Below are 18,716 nucleotides of genomic sequence, written 5' to 3'. Positions count from 1 at the left end.
GGGCAGTGCTGCCCTCGAGCTGCTCTGGGGACAGGAGGGTCACAACAGTGTCACCAGCCCCCTGCTTTGGAGGCACTTCCAATTTCTTGTGAAAAGTAGCATTCCTTTGCTTCTTGGTTCTTAGTTCGCACGATGGAGCAACGCGTTCTCTGTGGTCTCAGCACTCTCCTGCTAGAACTAATTAAATTCAATTGCAATCGAAAGTGAAGATTGATCTCAACCCATTGCATGTGTGTCATAACCATTCTGCTGATATCTCTGTGAACTATGTGAAAGATAATTTTTCAGAGTGCAAGTACCTGTAAGTGAAACCTGTTGAGCAGTGTTGGTAGCTTAATAGGTACAATATAGAAAGGCATACTCATAAAATCAGAAGCCTTAAGCAATAGAGAGAAGATGGATAATGCATCTCAGCAATGAGAGCTGAAAGCATGTTTTAAATGTCTATATTTGACTGTTATTCTGAAAGGATTTTTCCCCCTAATTTGCTATTCAGATGGGAGAATCCACTGTGCATAGCAGATTGTTTGTGCTCGAGTTATCCTTGCCATGTGTGGTGATTAGCTGTGCCACGGTGGTTAGCATGCGGCGCTGCTGTGACTGTGCAGGAGCTCTGAAGGAGAAGCCATTAGATTTGTGAATTAGAAACCACCAGACAGAGTAAGTTCAGTGAGAAATTTTTTTCTCCCAGATATTTTCAGTTTTTGAAAAACTGCACTGAGTTGTACTAGCTAAGTCCCGGGCTGCAGAAGGGGCTTTCTGGAGATGCACAAATCCGAGCGGATCCTGTAACATCACCATCATACATTTTAATTTCCCCTAAAGGTGCTAAATCTCCAGATTGCCACTTTTTTCCTCTCTCTACATTCTCCCATATTTCAGAGGATCTAGAGCCTAATGCTGCAGAAACCAAATATCATTCGAGGTAAAGAACGCGAGACAAAAACTTCCCCTGGAGCTCATTAGTACCATTTCTTAATTATCTTGGGGCCCACTGCTGGAGGAGGGAAGAGGCATTTGCCCAACTCATGTACTGGAACCCTCTGTGCGGTATCCTCTGTGCCAGGCTGGAAATTATATCATGTCCTGCTGCTCGGTAGAGAGCTGTTATTCAGCAAAGGCTCCCGAGTGCTTTCCTCCTCCCAGGACTGCCGTCGCTGCGGGCTGTATCAAGCACCAAGGTCTGTTGTTTAAAACAGGCGTCTATTCATACGGGTGCATTCAGATGTTGTGTTTTTAGAACAGTTTTCCTAAATACTTGCCTCGAGAAAAGGTGCTCAGCAACAAAAGACTCTTACTGAGCAGAGAAAAAAGCTGAACTCCCTAAACGCTTTAGATTTTGTTTTTAAACTGGAGTCTCCTTTAGCAGCCCTGCTAAAAAACCACCCAGTCTGGCACTGGGACAGAACAGGGTGAGCATCCCCAGCGGAGCGCATGGACGAGCCCCTAACGCTGCTGCGTGATCCAGTGGTGATTGTGTGAGATAAAGTGTGTGTTGATAAACATTCAGATGGACTTGGAAGAGCAAGGAGAAGAATCTTTTAGCAGCTTCGCTCTGCCTGAGGCCTGCAGACAGGATGTTATTCTTCAGGATGCTCTCAGACGTGCACAGCGCCGAAGTGGACGGTCTGCGGCTGCTGTACATCACAGGGGCAAATTGCTGGGGGCTCTTCAGCAGCTTGCCATTTCGCTGGTCTTGTCTGTGTGTGTGTTTGAAGGGGCCTTCGTGCTGGGGGAAAGAACCCCCAAGCAATAAAAATGCACTGTGGTTGAATTATTGCAGTTTATCTGCATACATGTGTTATCTACGACGTTGTAAATCCAAGTGGGTGAAAAAGTCGTGATGATGAAAAGGATTCGCAGCCTTGCCGCTGATACCTCCAGAGATGGCTTTGCTACTGGCAGCGATAGGTCCAGTTCTGGCCTTTGTTCATCATCGCTGCCATCTTTGTGTCCTGAACAAATCCATTGCTGTGGACCCTTTGCAGAAACCATGCTGGGTTTGCTGCTCTGTGACCGCCTGGAGTGGGGAGATGGCAAGGATGTGACAGTGGCTTTGTCACCTGCCCTTCCCCAGCACTGAGCACCGCACCAGGGGCACAGGGTGGCTGAGCGCCTGGTCCTTCTGCAGCCAGAGGGAAGGGCGTCTGCCTTCAGCGTGGTGTGGGGCCTGCCCCTCTGATTGCTGCATGTCTGACCCTGCGTGATCTGACCCTATTTTGGAGCAGTTCATAAATGCTTCAGCGTGTTGGGTTCCCTTGTGATTGTTGACACGTGATCCAAAATAGCCTTGCTTGTATTTATTCACCCTGAAGTCTCATGGGTTTTGTTTTCTTAATTTGCAGCTTTGTGCCTGAATCGCCGTCATCAGAAAACGATGTCATTTCAACAAGAAAGCAACCACCAAATAGCCAGCCATCGTCACTGTCCTCCCAAACAGAACCTGCCTCCCTGGTTGATCACCATGACTTCTCAAAAGACCAAAGGAGCACAAGTTTGGACCGCTCAAGCACTGACATGGACTCTACTGATGGGACTGATTTACCTCCTCCAGGAGACACCTACCCTGATGAGAAGACCACTGACTTCTCCTTCATTGATGTGAGTCACCGGAATGGGAAAGGAGACATTCTCTTTCTGTTAACCAGGCTGTTTCTGGCACTAGCCATTGCAAAATGTTTTCCACAAAGTGCACTCAGTCTTCCTCTGCCTTTTCTTTATCACATCAAATTTTCTCAACTGACTTCCCGCTTGAAAAGTTTGAGTGAAGCTGCGGAGTACTTTGAGTTTCTCTAAGGTTTAGGTTTTGAGAGATTCCAGTGAGTTATTGGCCTTGGTAATGTCTGCCCATGGCTTAATAACGTTGCTGCTTCTCTGTCTGCTCCTCAGTGAGCTGTAACAGAAGAGTTAAATGGCTCCATGAACACCAGAAGCGTAATTAAATAACCCAGATAGCTAGTGATTGCTGTGCTGTGGGACATGCAGACTTAAGGCTATAAAGATGTTTATGAATATTTTTCTTATTTACAATTGGGCTGTTTCTGTAGAAGCTTAGAATTGCATTTTTAAAGGCTTTTTCATAATTAAGAATTTTCATAATTAAGAATCTTGCAGCTAGTATAGAAACAGCAGTTTCTGCAATACAGTTAGATGAAGTTTAGTGTTCTCTGATGTGCTCACTAATGCAACTGTTAATTTCTCAGATTCAGTATAGCATCTAGGAAGTTATGTTTTTTCTCAAATAAGAGTTTGTGCACTTGTTTTTTATTATATAATGTCTGATGACAGATACATTGGTAAGGGCAAGGCTCCCAGCTTAAATGGATCATGCGGGTGCTAGGAAGGTCTCAGAAACACTGCCGTGCCTGTTGAAGCGTCACAACGCCTTCTGAATTGATGAGTAGACTGCTCTGCAAAACGTTTGAGGGATGCAAGCAGGCTTGTGCTGGAGGCAGTTTGGTCTGGTGCAGCAGAACTGGCTGTTAAAATCACAGCTGCTTCCTGCGTGGGCTGTCAGAAAGCGCCTCCAGCCAGCTCCCTTCTCCTCTGGTGTGCCATCCGTGGGGACCTGCAGCAGCCCGTGTTCTGCCAAAGCAGGTGCTGCTCTCATCTTCCAGCCCACTTGGGCTGTGAAATGGAGCCAGGCTCAGGAGCAGGCTGCGTTTGGTAGCCCCCTGCTGTGAGCTCCCTCACTGCAAACGCCTCGGCCTTGGTGTCAGTAACCCTTGGGCAGGAGACCCTGAGGGCCCCCTGCTCTGGAAAGGAAGCGTAGCAGCGCGAATGGCTGGTGTTTTTTCTGACCGTCAGTGCTTCTGCAGGTAGTAGAGGTGGCCCTATGTCGTGCAGTAATCTGGGCAGCGTAAGGTGTCTTGTTAAAAACATTAACAGATTAATGTATGGATGGCAATACCCTGTTTTAGTGCGTAGCTTATTCCTGACCTGAAATGTCTTAAAAACAAACAGAACGTACCTTCTGAAGAGAAGGAGGCTGAGTGATGTTTGCTGAATGCAGGCACGTCTCTAACAACTTGCCTTTAAGAAACTGAAAAATACAGCTCCTCCTTTTGCTTTGTAAATGTAATTGCATTTCTGTTGTGCACAGAGCTTTTTGAAATGACTGATCACAAACATTTTCTGAATGCTGTGACACTGCCTTGTGGTCTGCCTGCTCCTGGTGAGCTGGCTTGAAATTTCTGTGGCTGGCAACCCGCTCGAACAATTAAATCATAGCCCTCGACTGCAGCAGAATTTAGTACAGTTGCTCTCTTTCGATGCCAGTCTTCTGATGGGCCTTCAGCTGCTGGTAGCTAGCAAGGCCTGCATTCATAAAACACTTTAGGAACCCAAATCCTATTTATTGCACTTACTGTTTTATGAATTCATTCAGTGAAACTAATTCATGCGGATTAGACATCCAGTAAAGAGAGATCAAAGAACCAGCATTGCACCCAGTTAGCCACAATGTAGCATATCCTCATCATAAATTCTCTTTAATATAGTTTTAAGTAACTACAATAATAGTAATCAAACAATTATATATATATATATATTAAACTGAATGGTTTAATGCTTTAAAGTAGGGAAGGAAGTCATTATGGAGGGACATGACTTTTATTTCCAGTCTGGTTGAAAATAAGGGTTTTTGTTTCTTTTTATAGCAAACCACTATTCTGGACTCCAGTGCTCTGAAAACTCGTGTGCAGCTCAGCAAGAAGAGGCGCCATCGGGCTCCTATTTCCCACTCTCTTAGAAGAAGCAGAGGGCTGGAGTTTGAAAATAGATTTTCTTTGACAGAAGAATCAGATAATACCTGGATGTTTAAAGATTCTACAGGTATGGCTCAACTATCTGAAATACTTGTTTGTAATTGGCTTGGCTGTAAGGGTGGGATTTTCTTTGAATGATGTAACATACCTGAAGTTGCATCAAGGTCTAACAACAGCTGCTGCTTCCCACCTCTGGGTCATCCTCCGAATCAAGCCTTGGGGTCTGCAGACTGAAGGAAGCCCTGCTAGCCAGAGCTACAAAAGACCAGGATGTAATCTTTAGCTTCTTGCAGCTGATATAAGTTTGTTCATGGAGAAAATTTGGAGTTTAGAAACTGTTATGGTTGGATGCATTCTCTGACCTGTTCTTTACATCTAAACCTGCATGGTTTTGATAAGAGCAATTGTAATTTGTCATGTTCTATGGATATCTCAGAAATGTTCTTTCTTTCTGGCATCTTTAAGTACTACAGGACTAAAGAAGCCTAGCTGAGGAAAAATCACCTCCTGTGAATCCATTCTATTAAAAGCGCCTCCCTCATGGCCTGTCCTATTATTTAGGATGCAATGAAGAAATGCATCAGGCATTGAAAATCCTTGCTTATGGAAGTGATTGAAAGGTTCAGTGCACGCACTCAGATCCATGACTTCATACCTGTAGCACTTTGGTGCTACGGTGATACACGCTGCAGATATTCTTTGATATTTCCCTGACCAAAGAAATATTTAGTGTCTTGTAGCATGTTCTTTTGAGAGGCTGGAGATGTTTTTGTAACTGTGGGGTCCTATTAAAAAAAGTCAGTTTTGTGACCTGCCACTTCTGCTTTCCCTTAAAGCCTATGAATATATGGAAGAACGTGTGGTCAAACCAATCTCTCCTGTAGCCTCCTAATCAGTGGAAATGCTGTTAGGCATGTGCAAGTTGCTTTGGTGCAGATCTAACAGACCTAAAATATTTTGAAGACGTAACCTTGGTATATGCTGCACAGGAAGTTGGAATATAATTATCAACTAAAGGGCCTGGTACATGTAAAGGCAACTGTACCACTGCATGTCTGCTGCATGCAGACCGAGCTCAGACCAAAGCCCTGCTTTGGGCAGGGGGTAGGACGAATAACTTTCAGCTGTCTCTTCCAGTCTAAGTTGATCTCACATTCTGTGATCAGCTGAGATGTTCAGAAGCAGCAGCATTTGTTAGCTTAGGAGTACCTTCTTCTGCTCCCTCCTGTCTGCCAGCAAGAAACCTTTCTATTGCTGAGTATTTAGTGTGTTTGTTGCGCTGATCTCGATCAGAGTGTTAAACCCATTTCTGTGGTGTACTGATATTACTCTTAATAAGTTTTTGAATAGAGGCAGAGGTCTAGAGCAAGATAGAGTTGAAAAGCTTGCTGACTAATTTTTTCCCTCTGATTTTTTTTTTAACAATTGATTAGAAGAGAAGAAAACTATGCAACAGGAAGATTCTGATGAGGAAGAAAAGACACAGCGTACTGGGAGATTGTCTTCTGTACCCTCTCAGAGACTTCCCATATTTCCGGGAATGGACCATTCTGTTCTCAAGGTGAGCAAAGGCAGAACGCGTCAGATCAGGCTTACTGTTTCAGTAGCTGCAGATGCTCTCTAAGAATAGCAGTAGGAATGCTGCTGAAGATGACCGTGCAGCTTGGTGTGTGTGTGTGTGGTATCTTTCTCACTTTTGTACTTCCTTGCTCTTTAACTGTTGGATAGAAATTTTAAGTGATTTGGAAAAATAAACAGCTTTGCAATAGTAAACGTGCATTCAAAACCGCATAGATTTATAGGGAATCCCTTCACCGCTTTCAGGCATGGATTTTTTTGTTCTTACAAAGCTGAGTGATTTGTTTTGCATTGCGAAGAAAGTCTGAATGCTGCCTTAAATAAAAAGGACCCTTTTTCTTCTTATTTTTCAGGCCCAACTGCGAAAAAGACACGAGTCAGAGAGTCCTGGTGAAACAGGTTCTGCTCAGCCGTTCAAATCCCCTAAATCACAGCTTGGAACTCCTGGTAGCAGAATACTGCCCTCCAGTGTAGAGAAGGAGGACAGGTGAGAGACTTCCATGAGCCAGAAAGATGCTAATGCTTTGGTGGAAGAGAAATAATGCAAGCAGGCTTCCTGAGGCCTTAGAGAAAATCGTGTATTTCTCTTTTTTTGTTGTTTGTTTCTGTGATGAGTTTTCATAATGAGAGGGTAAGGAGAGTGTTTTTGTATATTTTAGGTCAGAAGAAAAATCTCCTCAGTGGCTGAAGGAGCTGAAATCAAAGAAGAGACAGAGCCATTATGAGAATCAGGTTTGAAAAAGGTACCTTCTGACACGGAAAGAGGGGCTTTGCTGAATGAAAGCATGTAATGATTAAAAGAAAAGTAGAAAATGTTTCCTTAATGTGTTGCTGTGACAACTCTGTAAGCATAAATATTAAAGCAGACTCTTACTATGAAATGTGCATCCAGGAATGTAAAGCAAATCTGTGCTGAGGCAGAGCAGTGTTCCTACAAGGTAAATGCACAGGTGATTTCATTTTCACTGATTCTCTGCAGGCAATTTTATTTTAACAACCCTCAGTCCGTTTCTGCTGCCATTTCATAGTGCTTCCATCAAACAAGAATGAGCCTGTCATGGAATAAGTGAGGCCTGTACACATTTTGAAATCTTTGGAGTATGCTGTTTCAGCAGCATTCTGGACAGTTTTTGGACATCTAGTGTGTCAGATGGGAAAAAAACAAGTTGCAATACACATTTGTTGGGGCTTTCCTGTTGCAGATACTGAGAAGTGTCTGACTGCTTTCTTGACCATCTCATACAGTTACTTCAGTAGTTTGTGTCTTTCTTTCTTTGCAGATAGTGATTCTAACTAGAAGAAGATAAAGAAGTTTAACAGAAGCCTTAACTCATCTGAACTTAAAATTCACGTCATGTTGCTGCTGTTTGCTTCCTGCCTCAACTGCTATGTGCATGGTGCCTTCCTGTTTTGTGGAGAAAGCTGCTTAATATTCATAGTCAAATACAAAGCTGTATCTTTTCAGGTATGGAAGGATAGTCACTTTAGACCTACCTGGAAGAAGAACCTGTGGTTCATAGTTAGCACTTCAGAAAGTCTTGGAAGATTGTAATATTTGATCTAGGAGTGCTGTGCACTGGAGAAGTCCCCCTCATTGTTGAACAGACACTCCATTTCTACCTATACGTTCAGCAACTCAAAAGTATGACTTTTGGTAGATGTGTTAGGTGTAAGGCTGGGCTTTGTGTTTGTTTATGAAAATAACAATTTTAATCAGATTTATCTTTTTTGTGAAAATATAGTAAGCTCCTATTTAGAATGAAATTTGTGGAAGGTGAGAGTGAAAGAACAAATTATGTTTACTGCCATACTGAAAAAGGAGACTTGATTATTTTTTGTAAAATGTATTTTTGATTGGCTTATATTTACATGTGATCTGCTGATCTAGCAGATCGATATAATTTTTAGATGAACAAATTGTTAATTTTTGTCACTCTTGAAGTGGTATATTCTGTGTTTTGTCAGCATGTGGAATAATTGCTTCATTGGAATGTCTTTCCTAAAAGGATCAAGCAATAATGTCAACCAGTTCTCTTTAAAAAAAATACATATATATATATATATATATATATATATATATATATATATATATATATAAAAAATGTAAATACTGTTTTTTATAACAAAAAGGAAGGGAAGAGGGAGGATGTTCTACTCATATCAGGGTTCCAGTTAATTGTTGAATGTCACTTTAATAGCAGTTTGGATAGTCCCACTTCATATTTTTATTCGTTAACCTGTAAATACCAGTTTTAAGTTTTTATTTTTATGCTGATTTTGTGGGATAACCTAAATGTGATCTTCAGTTTCTCAGATTTACTTTTCTTCTTTTGATAAGACCGATGTCCCAATAGCTGTATAGGTAGTCTCATGCATAACACGAGTGTTATGAGTATCACTAATATCTCAAATACGTTAACATCTTTGAATACAGATTCTGGAATATCAACTGAGATTTCCATTTAAGACACACTTTATTCTTTCCCCAAATAAGTGCTCTTTTCAGTAAACCTGTAAAAATGTAGCCCCGGACGGGAGGTTATTCTCTCGTGTCAGTGTTCTCACGACGCAGCGGGGAATGGTGAGCTAAGAAATGAGCTCTGCTCCGCTCCGCTCCTCTGCGCTCCCCTCCGGGCCCTCCTGCAGCCGCTCCCTGCTTCCTCAGCCCTGCTGGCGGGTCCTCTAACGACTACAGATAAAGCACCAGCACTTGAACTCTTTGTCCTTTTTCTTATGATCAGCTTTTCAGAAAGCTGGATTCGTGTGGCGTTGCCACAACGGTGCATCTGCTAGCCAGAGTGGCATGCCTGGTCTGCTGTCTATCGAGCCTGTCGCTGCCAAAACCATGTGCCAATTCTTCTCGCGGAGGAGACGCAGATGAGGTGATTTTTAGTCCCAGTCTGCTCGCAGGAAATAACAGCAGTGTGTCAAGAGGCGAGTCCCATATGCACATCTCTCTCCCAGATTCGGTTTCAGTCGCAGCTCCCTGTACTTCATGGAGATGAAATAAGGATGATTCTCTTATGTAAAAAAAAAAAATAAATTACTTGCTGCTTTGCCCTATTTCATATCAGAGCTGTTGCCACCATTGCAATTTTACATCCTCTTCTGCTACCAACTAAGAAATTACCCCCCAAGATTTCTGCCCAGTGTTTCATTCCATGTGGCTTTAGCCCTGGACCATGGGAGATGGACTTCCCTTTGAGTGCAGTCAACCAGACTGCAAAAGAGCTTCTCATAGCTAAATTTTTAAAAGTTGCACGTATTTTCTTGCCTTCCCTGAAAAGGCAAATCTTTAAGTTGAACTTTGCACACATGTCTTTTGGGATTTTTTAAGGCAGCATTCAAGGCGTACCACCAGGTCTATCCTGTGTGACGCAGGCACATCACAGCTCTGAGCAGCAGCCTCTGGTGTGTGAGAGAAGAGAAGAACGATGCTTTCCTCTTGTTATGCAGATGAAGTGGGGCTTACTTTAAAAAGTATCTAGAAATCAGGTAAATTTCCCCTGCTTACAAGAATATTTACACAGGCCTAAGTGTAGAATTCAGCAAGCTGGCAGTGTTGCATTACCAGTAGTTGGAGGATTTCCTGTTTCTTGGTCTGATAAATGAAGGCCAGGAATTCTTGAACTGCAGTATTTGCTCTGTGTATGAGGAAACTGAGGGGATTAATGCTAGGTGTCCACAAAGCCCTTTGAATGTGTATGCATTTCCACATCTGCTTGGACAATGCACTGAAACTTACTGTATTTAGTAGTTTAACCTACTACTGAGAAATGTTTAATGCTTAAATGTCTAATTAAAAAGCAACTTTAGAATGTTGAATGGGAAAGTGTTTTTTCTGCTTTATTGTTTCTTTATGTTGTATAAAAATCAAATATCTACTTTATTCTTTTCGGGTTCTCACTGTGTAATAAAAGATTTATGAACATGTTACTACTCCATAAATGATAGAACATACTGTAATACACGTCATACACCTTATTTTAATTCTAAGTAATGCTTGTTGAATTTCTTGCACTTGAACTTCCTGCCACGTACTGTTTGCTGATCATATGAAGTGGGACGAGCCCTCAGCTGCAGCACGTTGTTCAGGTGTGCTTTTTTTAATTAGAGGAACCTGCCTTGGAGCAGGTGCCAGCTCTTGTCCTGAGTGTCCGAGTACCAATAAACACAAGAGCCCAGCACTCCCAGTGGAAGGCAGTGCCCTCGTCCCTTCCTTTGCAGCTGGTAGGCTTTTTTCTGCTTCCTTAAAGAGCTGCATCAGTAGCGTATGCATCACTTTAAAAGATGAAAGCACGTGGTTTGTGGAATTCAGAAATACTTTTTCTGATTGCAGTTTCTTCTTACTAGTAACAGAAACCCTTCCTCCGTTTTAGTCATCGCTTTGGGATTTTCACAGCCTTTCTGTTCCTTTTTACTGGAACCCCTGTTGTGGACTTTTTTCCACTTTTCTGTTTGAAAAGTCACATTTTAAAAGTCAACATAGCTTTGAGTACTGTTCAAAGTTTTGCTGCTTTGGTTTTACTTCCTGCAGAGAAAGGTGCAATCTCTCAGCTCTTCAGCCTTTGAAGTCTGAAACCTTTCTGTAATGTGGCTCTGTCAGAATTAAGGCTCCCATCTGGTTGCTTGCACAGAAGTTTGCTTTACTCCATTACTTGTAGCTATCACTGACAAACTGTTAAATGGGCTATGTGTAAAGTCTGGATGTGCAAACAGCTGATCAGCCATTTCATCTGGAGCAGCAGCAGCCATTTATAACCTTAAGTATTTGTGAAAAAATCCTGAAATAATGCCTCCTGCCTTAGGTGTTAACTGAGGCCATGGCTTGATGTCAAGGCGTTACATGGAGACCTGATACACCAAAATACCTTAGTGGGATCAGGGCTGTTCTAAGGCAAATAGTTACAAACACAAAGCTTTTAAAATCTGTGCCCCAATAAAAGGAACTTACCTCTCTATTCCTTACCCTGGAAAGTATCTGTGGCTGCTCCTACGGTATTGTTGCCCTTTCTACTGCTTGTAGAAAGCAAGTGTGCTCCATGCATGTGGTGGGGTGAAGAGTTTGATGATTTACTGCAGATATCAAATTCAGACAGTACAATGCCCCTTTCTTGGGGGCAGCTCGTTTCGCTGGAGGATGGGGTGTGTGAGATGCGTCCACACCGACGTCCTGCTCTGCGCCCTGCATCTGCTCGAGTACGTGCTGGGAAGGAAAAGCGAATGTGACCCCTCACGTGGGTGATGGGAAAAGAGGGGGGGTGGCATTTTAGGGAGGACGGGGCTTTTGTGGCAGAAACAAGGCTCCGTGGAGCTTTAGCATGGATTTGGGGATCTGATGCTCGGAGGCTCCTTCCCTGGGGCCACCAAGTCCGGGAGCCTCTGGTCCAGCCTGGGTCTGCCTTGTGCTGGTGCGAGCGGGGCCGTGCGTGGTGGGTGTCCCTGTGGGGGAGGCTGGAGATGGCTCCTGGGGGTCAGCACCTCTCCCTACCCGGCAGGCAACCTCTCAGCTCCACGTTTTCTCAAAAATACCACCTGCAGTAACTGCTGACTTGACTGGTGGGATTTGGAAGAGGAGAGGTGAGGTCTAATGGTTTATGGATTTTCTTTTTCCATATTAAACGTGAAGACAGTATTGAGCCTGTTTAAAAAGGAGCTATTGTACAGATAATTTTTTTCTATGTCCCACGTAGCCTTATAGAATATGTAAATAAGGGTCACACAGTAAATATATTGTGCTATAAAAAATATTTTGTACAACATAATTTCCTAAGTAATAAAAGTTATTCTGTCTGTTGTATATTGCATGGTACAATTAGTATTTTCTAACAATGCACTGTAAGGATTTCTCAAAGGGACTTAAAAGACTGACAGCAAAAGGAAACAGGTCTGTTAGGAAGGAAAATCAATGAGATCCCGTGTCCCTTCTGTTCCTTTTGCAACTGCCTCACCCCTGTGCAAGCTCTGGGTGTCTGGGTAAGGGAGAGTCGTGGGCACTGCAGAGCCCGGTGTGCAGGGGGACACTGGTGAGGAGAGCTGCGTGTTTGTCAGCTGCTGAAACAGTTCTGTTTGGTGAAAGAGACAAATCGACACCTTCCACTCCCTCCTTTGAGTCCTCCTTCTGTATAGAAATCGGTTTATTTTTCACAGCCAAGAGGTTTTGTGTTCAAAGACAAAAATGGGAAAAAAAAATGATAAACCCAAACTGCATTCAACTGCTGTCCGTGGGCACAAGGGGGGTCCAGAAATGTCTCAAATGTGCGGGCACGATGCAGGAATTGCAGCAGAGTGCCTGTCTTGGGGTGGGCCCCCCTGGGCAAGGTTGCAGAGGGGCAGGCATCCAGCCCTGGGGCAGCGGGACAGACTCCAGGCTGGCCGATCTGGCCAAGCAGGGCTGTAGCTTTTTGGCAATTTCATTAAATGCTTCGGGTCCAGCTCTTCATTTCAAAAGGCCCACTAAAAGCAGGTCAGACGATGATAACCCCAACGCTGGGATTCCACCTGGATCTCGGTGAGCCCTGGGGCAGGGCACCCCGCAGCCACCGGGTCAGTGGTCTCCAGTTTTTCAGCACTGCTGGAGGTGGAACAAAGCCTGGAGTGCGGGGCATCGGGCCTGCTTCTCCCAGCACAGGCTCCTCAGCTTGGCATTGTGCAAAGCAGCTGCCCATTTTTCCCATCTCTGATCGTGCTTTGCCTGTGCAGATGAATCCATCCACGTATGAGGCCCCAGAGCCCCGTTCACCTCCTCGAGCTCAGGGGCAGGAGGCTCAGAAGGGCACAGCGAGGGAGAGGGGACGCGGTGGCGATGCTGCTGCTGGGTCAGGGCTTGCACTGGGCACCAGCACAGCCCTGTTGTGCTCCAGCCCAAACAAGCTGCAAATGTTTTGCTTTTTTTTTTTTTTTTGCTTTGCGCTGCGCCTGTTTCTAGGCTAAACCCTCCCCTTTACTGCTGATGGGAGAGTTTTCCAGAGAACCTGGCAAGAAGCAGCGTGAACGTGCTGATGCGAGTTTCCACGTTAATCTGCTGCAGATCGGGCGGCGCATTTTTAAGGGACAGCCGGGAGAAATCTGAACAACGCTTCCATGGTGCGCCGTGAGCCCACGCTATTGAGATGAAATCCCACGGACGCAATCGGGTGGATGCGGCTGCTGCATCAGCGTCCGGGCAAAGTGCTGCCCTGTTGAGCCGCAGCGCATAAATAGCACGGCTGCTGCACTGCCACCAGTGCAGGAGCTCGCCGGGAGAGGTAGCGACCTGCTCGTGGGACCGGACGGGGTTTTAGGGGGGCACCGGTGCCTCCAGTGTGTGGTGGCGAGTGCGCTAGTGCTGGGCAAGACGTGATGCTGCAGGGGTGCCGATAACAAGGGCACTCGTTGAGCTCTGTGCCTTTTACTCCTGTTAACATCTCCAGAACCCCTTGCGTTAGCGTGGCAGCAGGAGGAGGGCTCGGTTGGGGTTTCCATTCAGGCAGGACCCAGGTGCTGCTGGCAGAGCTCAGAGGGGGTCCTGCTGCTGTCCCACCGCCTGGCGCAGCCCCACGTGGGCTGGGGGCATCTCCTGCCCCAGGGGCTGCTCAGCCTGATGGGGTCGGGGGAGGCTGTCGGCCGCTGGGAGCTGAGAGCAGGCAAATCCCTGCTGGAAACAGGCCTGGCTTTTAGACACGAGCTCAACGAGCACCTGGGGTGGCTTCCCGGGGTGGGAGCAGGATCCCTGCTCACCTGGAGCATGGCTGGGGCCAGCCCAGGCTGCTCTGGCCCCGCGCAGCAGCACTGGGTGCAGGGGGGAGAGGATGGCAAATGCATGAGTGCTTCTGCCCTGGGCATCCCCGTGAAGTGCCGGAGCCTGCAGCTGCCCTGCTCAGCACAGACTGCATTATTTTCTGCTACCTGTTCTTCAGCCTCTTTACTAAGCACTGTCTGGTTTAACGACTCACGCCTCGCATAAAGCCGGTGCCGCGTTGACCTCCTACCATTCGGTTTTCCAGGCACGATGACCGAGCAGCAAAGTTCCCCCGAGCAGATGGCGACTGGGGAGGGCGCTGGCGAGTACGGTGGCACCTACAAGGTACGGGGTGGCGACCGAGCGCGGGCTGGCTCCGTTCGGTGCTGCCGCTCACCCTGCAGCACTGCGGGAGCCGAAGTCTCGCCCGTGGCAAAGCTGCGCTGCGGGCTGGCGAAGCAAGCGGCCTCCTAACGCAGCAGGGTGGCGATGCCACTGCTGGGACAAGCGTGTCCATGCTGCCGGCAGCTCTGCCCCGCTGCCTTACAGCTGCCTGCAGGAGGAGATGCCTCCTCGTGCGTTTGTGGCTTCCCAGCGACTCTGCACAGCGCTTCGCTCCAGGAGATGGAGCACTGTCACGGCTGGCGGCGCGAGCAGCAGCGTCCTTCCCCGTGTGTTTTTTTCTGGTTGCAATTCTCACACCCATGGGTTCGCGGAAGGCTGGGCTGGGTCTGTGAGAAGCTGTGGTCCAGCATCTGCACCGCTGCCATGCCGCAGATTGGCAGGGCCGGGCTGTGCCACCGAACCCCACAGCTCGAAGGGCGGCCTGAGAAACCATTGGGGAAGCTGTCATCTGTGTCTCTGTACGGGCAGAGGTGTGACAGCCAGCAGGACTAATGCTGGGTGCTTGGGAAGGAGGTAAATGAGTCGGGAGCTCTGCAGGGGCTGCAGCCCTTCCCCAGCAGGGGACGAGGGCACAGCCGCTCCTGGCCGTGGTAGCTGGGAGGGGAGCGGATCCTGCACACGGGGCTCTCGGCTGCCAGAGGGCAGAGAGGTGCCAGGAGCTTGTGCTGCCTCCTGGTTTGGGCTGGAAGAAGTTCCCGAGGACCACGGGTGTCATCTCCATCCTCTGCCATCCCCACAACGCCCATCCTAGGCTCAGGGGTTTCCAGCCATGGCCCCATTGGGACTTGAGATGAAAATACCAAAAAATGAGCTGGTTCCCAGGGCCGGAGCAGGCCACAGGAGGCGATAGGATCGGTGAGAGCCTGAGGAGGAAGCGACGTGCTGTGAACCCGGCCCCAGGGCAGGAAACCGCAGCCGAGCGGCCCCGGAGCCCTGAGGGCACAAACCCTCGGTGCCTGCGGGGCTGCTGGGGAGCTGGGCTCCAGCCTGGCACGGCTGAAACACAGCAAGCACCCTCAGCTGGGGCCTGGCTGCCAAGCATCGCCCACGAGCACGAGAGGAGCAATGTCCCTGCACCGAGTCCCCAGCAAGGGGACGTGGTGCTGAGACCCCCAGCACCTCGGTGCGAGGCCCGCTGAGAGCCTGGCTTTGCCGTGCACGCATTTGCCATGGGTGTGCGGTCCTGCAGCATTGCAGGATGTGTCCTTCCCTGCCTGCTGCCATCTCTGCCCCCTCCCAGGTCACCATCTACGAGCTGGAGAACTTCCAGGGCAGGAGGTGCGAGCTGACGGACGAGCTCCCCAACGTGGCTGAGAAGGAGCTGGAGAAGGTTGGCTCCATCCAGGTGGAGTCCGGCCCGTAAGTCAGGGAGGCGGAGGCCAGAGCAGCCCCAGGGTTGGGGGTCCCCACCTTGTGTTGGGGTGCAGTCCCCGTACAGGGGTGGCCGTGACCCCCTCGTCCCGCAGGTGGCTGGGCTTCGAGCGCCAAGCCTTCGCCGGGGAGCAGTTTGTGCTGGAGAAGGGGGACTACCCACGCTGGGACTCCTGGTCCAACAGCCACAGCAGTGACAGCCTGATGTCCATCCGCCGCCTCCAGATTGTGAGTAGGGGCGGCGATGGGGTCTGCGGGGCTTGGGGGGGGGGGAGTCCCAGGGCCGCCCCTCACAGCGTGTCCCCCAGGACAGCCCCGACCACAAGATCCACCTCTTTGAGAACGTGGGCTACACCGGGCGGAAGATGGAGATCGTGGACGACGACGTCCCCAGCCTCTGGGCCCACGGCTTCCAGGACCGCGTGGCCAGCGTCAGGGCCCTGAACGGAACGTAAGGACCACGGCACCGGGGGGTCCATGGGCGGCTGTGGGGGTGCTCGGTGCAGGTGCTGCAGCAGGATGGGGGTAGCCCCCTCCACCCTGCCATCGTCCCCTGGTCTGGGGACTGGGGCAGCGTCCCTGGGGCTGAATGAAGGCTCCTGGCTCCTGGTCTGGGACTCTGCAGGAGCAGCAGAGCCAGGGCATGGGGGGCCCTTCCCCACCCCACGGTGCCACTGAGCGCTGCCCCGTGTCCTGCAGGTGGGTGGGCTACGAGTACCCGGGGTACCGGGGCCGCCAGCACGTCTTCGAGAAGGGCGAGTACCGGCACTGGAACGAGTGGGACGCCAACCAGCCCCTGATCCAGTCCGTGCGCCGCGTGCGGGACCAGCAGTGGCACCAGCGGGGCTGCTTCGAGAACAGCTGAGGGGCCCCCCCCGGCCCCGCGCCCCCAGCACCGCCCGGCACGCCGGGGGCAGGCTGACGTGTGCTGCAGCCGGCGCCGTGACCTTGGTGTTTATTTTGTGCAAAAACCTCAATAAAGCTCTGAGCTGGAGGCTGCTGGGAGCCTGCCTGGTGGGGGCTGGATGCGGGCTGGGGGTGTGTGTGTGTGCAGTATTTTGAGCCCTCTGCTCCAGTGGGGCGAGGAGGGGGCCGTGGCAGTGCCCAGCCTCCGTGCACAAAGCAGGAGTGTGCAAAGTGCGAGCGCTCGGCGTTGCGTAAAGGCTGCTGCCTTCCAAAACCAACAGCCCCTGGTGCCATGGCTCGGAGTGCGGGGTGTGCAGGGCAGCACAGAGCCGGCCCCGCGCCAGGGGCAGCTGCAGTGCCCCGAGCCCGTCCTCTGGGGCTTGCCAAGGGCTACTGCTGGGATTTTTTTTTTCCCCCCTTCTCCAAACATCTGCCTGGGCCGTGGGAGTGCTGCTCGTGTGTGTTGGGCATTGGGCGAAGCAGGCTCACCTCCAAACAAAGGGCATGGCGGGGTCTGGGGGTCCTGGGGCACACCAGGGATGGGATCGCCCATCCCTGGATGGTGCCAGGCCCCCACACACCCCCGAGGGTGGCTTGTCCTGCAGGCAGGGCTGAGCCCCGCACCCTGCACAGTCCCTAACCCAGCCTGGGGCTGCCCCAGCACCTCGCACCCACAACTTGCAGCTTTTCACACTTGGCCCCAGCGCAGTCCCCGGGGTGCCAGCAGGGAGCCGGGCATGGCACAGCCTTGAGCAGCCTCGGCTGTGGGGGCACACGTGGCCCTGGGGCCAGCCAGGAACAGTTGGGGCTCTACTGGGGCACCCCCAGCTTCCCCCCGTACTGGTCCCAGTTGGCTGGGATGGGGCTGCCATGGGCTGGGCCAGGCAGTGGGGCAGAGCCTCGGGGCAGTCCCTGCCACGAGCCCTGGCATTTGGGAACGGGGTGGGAGCTGCAGCCCAAGCTTTGTCCCTGGGTCTGTGTCTCCCCTGGATGGGGCTGGGAGATGGGCACCGTCTGGGGCTGTTGGCAGGGACAGGAGATGGCCTCGAGGGGCACAGGGGCAGCCGTGGGGCTGTGAGTGCCCTGTGCTGGGCCCTGGGGCCCATGAACCAGCCGCGGAGCTGGGGGTGGTGGTGGACGTGAGGCTGCGCAGCCCCCAGGCACCAGGGATGGAGCAGGGTCCTGCAGCAGGGCTGGCAAATGTGGTGGGCACTCGGTCACAAAGCAGACCTGCCAAAAAGAGACTGTTGTGTGAAGCAACTTCTTGCAGAGCTGCATGGTCACCTGCAGCATCTGCATCTCCGTGTGGCCCTGCTGCGCGTGGCTGGGGCTCCCTGGGCACCCACAGCAGCTGCAGACTGTGGGGACCGACCCCTGTGTGATGCTGCCCTCGGGCTGGGCGTGCATCGGGGCAGGCTGTGATGGGAATCACCTGGTGGAGGAGCCCCGCGGTCACCCCGGGATCCTGGGGCAGGAGGAGAGGCTGGAGATACCACTGGGGGCTGCGGCACTTGGCTGGGGCTGGCCCCCCAGGACATGCTGTGTGCGGAAGGGAGTGGGGCTGGGCCCCTCTAATGCTGTGTGACACCTGCTGGGGTGACAAGGGAAGGTCCCCTCCTTGGGGGTGGCTGTAGGCACTGCATGGGGGGCCCAAAAAGGGCAGGGGACTAATGGAAGGGGCCCCCAATACCTGGCACTGGTGCTGTGCCCCCAGGGTGCCAGTGCTGCCCTGCTCCCCTGTTCCCTCCCGTTGTGCCCCCAGACCCAGGGACCCCGCAGGACCCCAGCGCTGTGCCGGGGGCTCTCCCTGGCTGGGGAGGCGCAGCCGGGCAGAGTCAGGTGTTTTGGGGCTGTTTGAGAGCTCCGGGCAGTTTTATTGCGCAAGGAAAGAGCCGACCTCAGCAGATTTCGGTGCTTCCAGCGCTGGGGCAGCGCCGGCTGGTTGGAGGGATCAAGTCCCTGGCTCCAAA

The 18,716-nt window shown here is 50.2% G+C and overlaps 2 protein-coding genes across 3 annotated transcripts in view; both read left to right on the top strand.

Annotated features, from left to right (window-relative positions):
- The window catches only part of KIAA1671, a 70,175-nt gene extending 61,758 nt beyond the window's left edge, over nt 1-8,417 (top strand). For both annotated transcript variants that reach the window (XM_082773787.1, XM_082773788.1), the window contains exons 8-13: nt 2,346-2,601; nt 4,659-4,833; nt 6,200-6,327; nt 6,698-6,831; nt 7,004-7,087; nt 7,625-8,417. In XM_082773787.1, coding sequence (XP_082629913.1) covers nt 2,346-2,601; nt 4,659-4,833; nt 6,200-6,327; nt 6,698-6,831; nt 7,004-7,082 — 772 coding nt within the window. In that variant the 3' untranslated portion in view covers nt 7,083-7,087; nt 7,625-8,417. The remainder of the gene's footprint in view (nt 1-2,345; nt 2,602-4,658; nt 4,834-6,199; nt 6,328-6,697; nt 6,832-7,003; nt 7,088-7,624) is intronic.
- Nucleotides 8,418-14,213: 5,796 nt separating this feature from the next.
- On the top strand, nt 14,214-16,758 carry CRYBB3 (crystallin beta B3). The gene is made up of 5 exons (XM_082773891.1): nt 14,214-14,409; nt 15,710-15,828; nt 15,936-16,068; nt 16,149-16,291; nt 16,540-16,758. Exons 1-5 carry the CDS (start codon nt 14,335-14,337, stop codon nt 16,703-16,705), a joined length of 636 nt encoding a protein of 211 aa, XP_082630017.1. The 5' UTR covers nt 14,214-14,334; the 3' UTR covers nt 16,706-16,758.
- The last annotated feature ends 1,958 nt before the right edge of the window (nt 16,759-18,716 follow it).

Source organism: Aythya marila (assembly GCF_965140915.1).
Source record: "Aythya marila genome assembly, chromosome: 17".
NCBI classification, from domain to species: Eukaryota; Metazoa; Chordata; class Aves; order Anseriformes; family Anatidae; genus Aythya; species Aythya marila.
The sequence above is the reverse complement of the archived record's forward strand: the minus strand, read 5'-3'. Positions and strand labels throughout refer to the sequence as shown.

Coding starts and splice junctions, on each gene's coding strand:
- CRYBB3 (XM_082773891.1), top strand. CDS start 14,335: ATGACCGAGCAGCAAAGTTCCCCCGAGCAGATGGCGACTGGGGAGGGC. Junction 15,829..15,935: donor ATCCAGGTGGAGTCCGGCCC/GTAAGTCAGGGA, acceptor CTCGTCCCGCAG/GTGGCTGGGCTTCGAGCGCC. Junction 16,069..16,148: donor CCATCCGCCGCCTCCAGATT/GTGAGTAGGGGC, acceptor CGTGTCCCCCAG/GACAGCCCCGACCACAAGAT.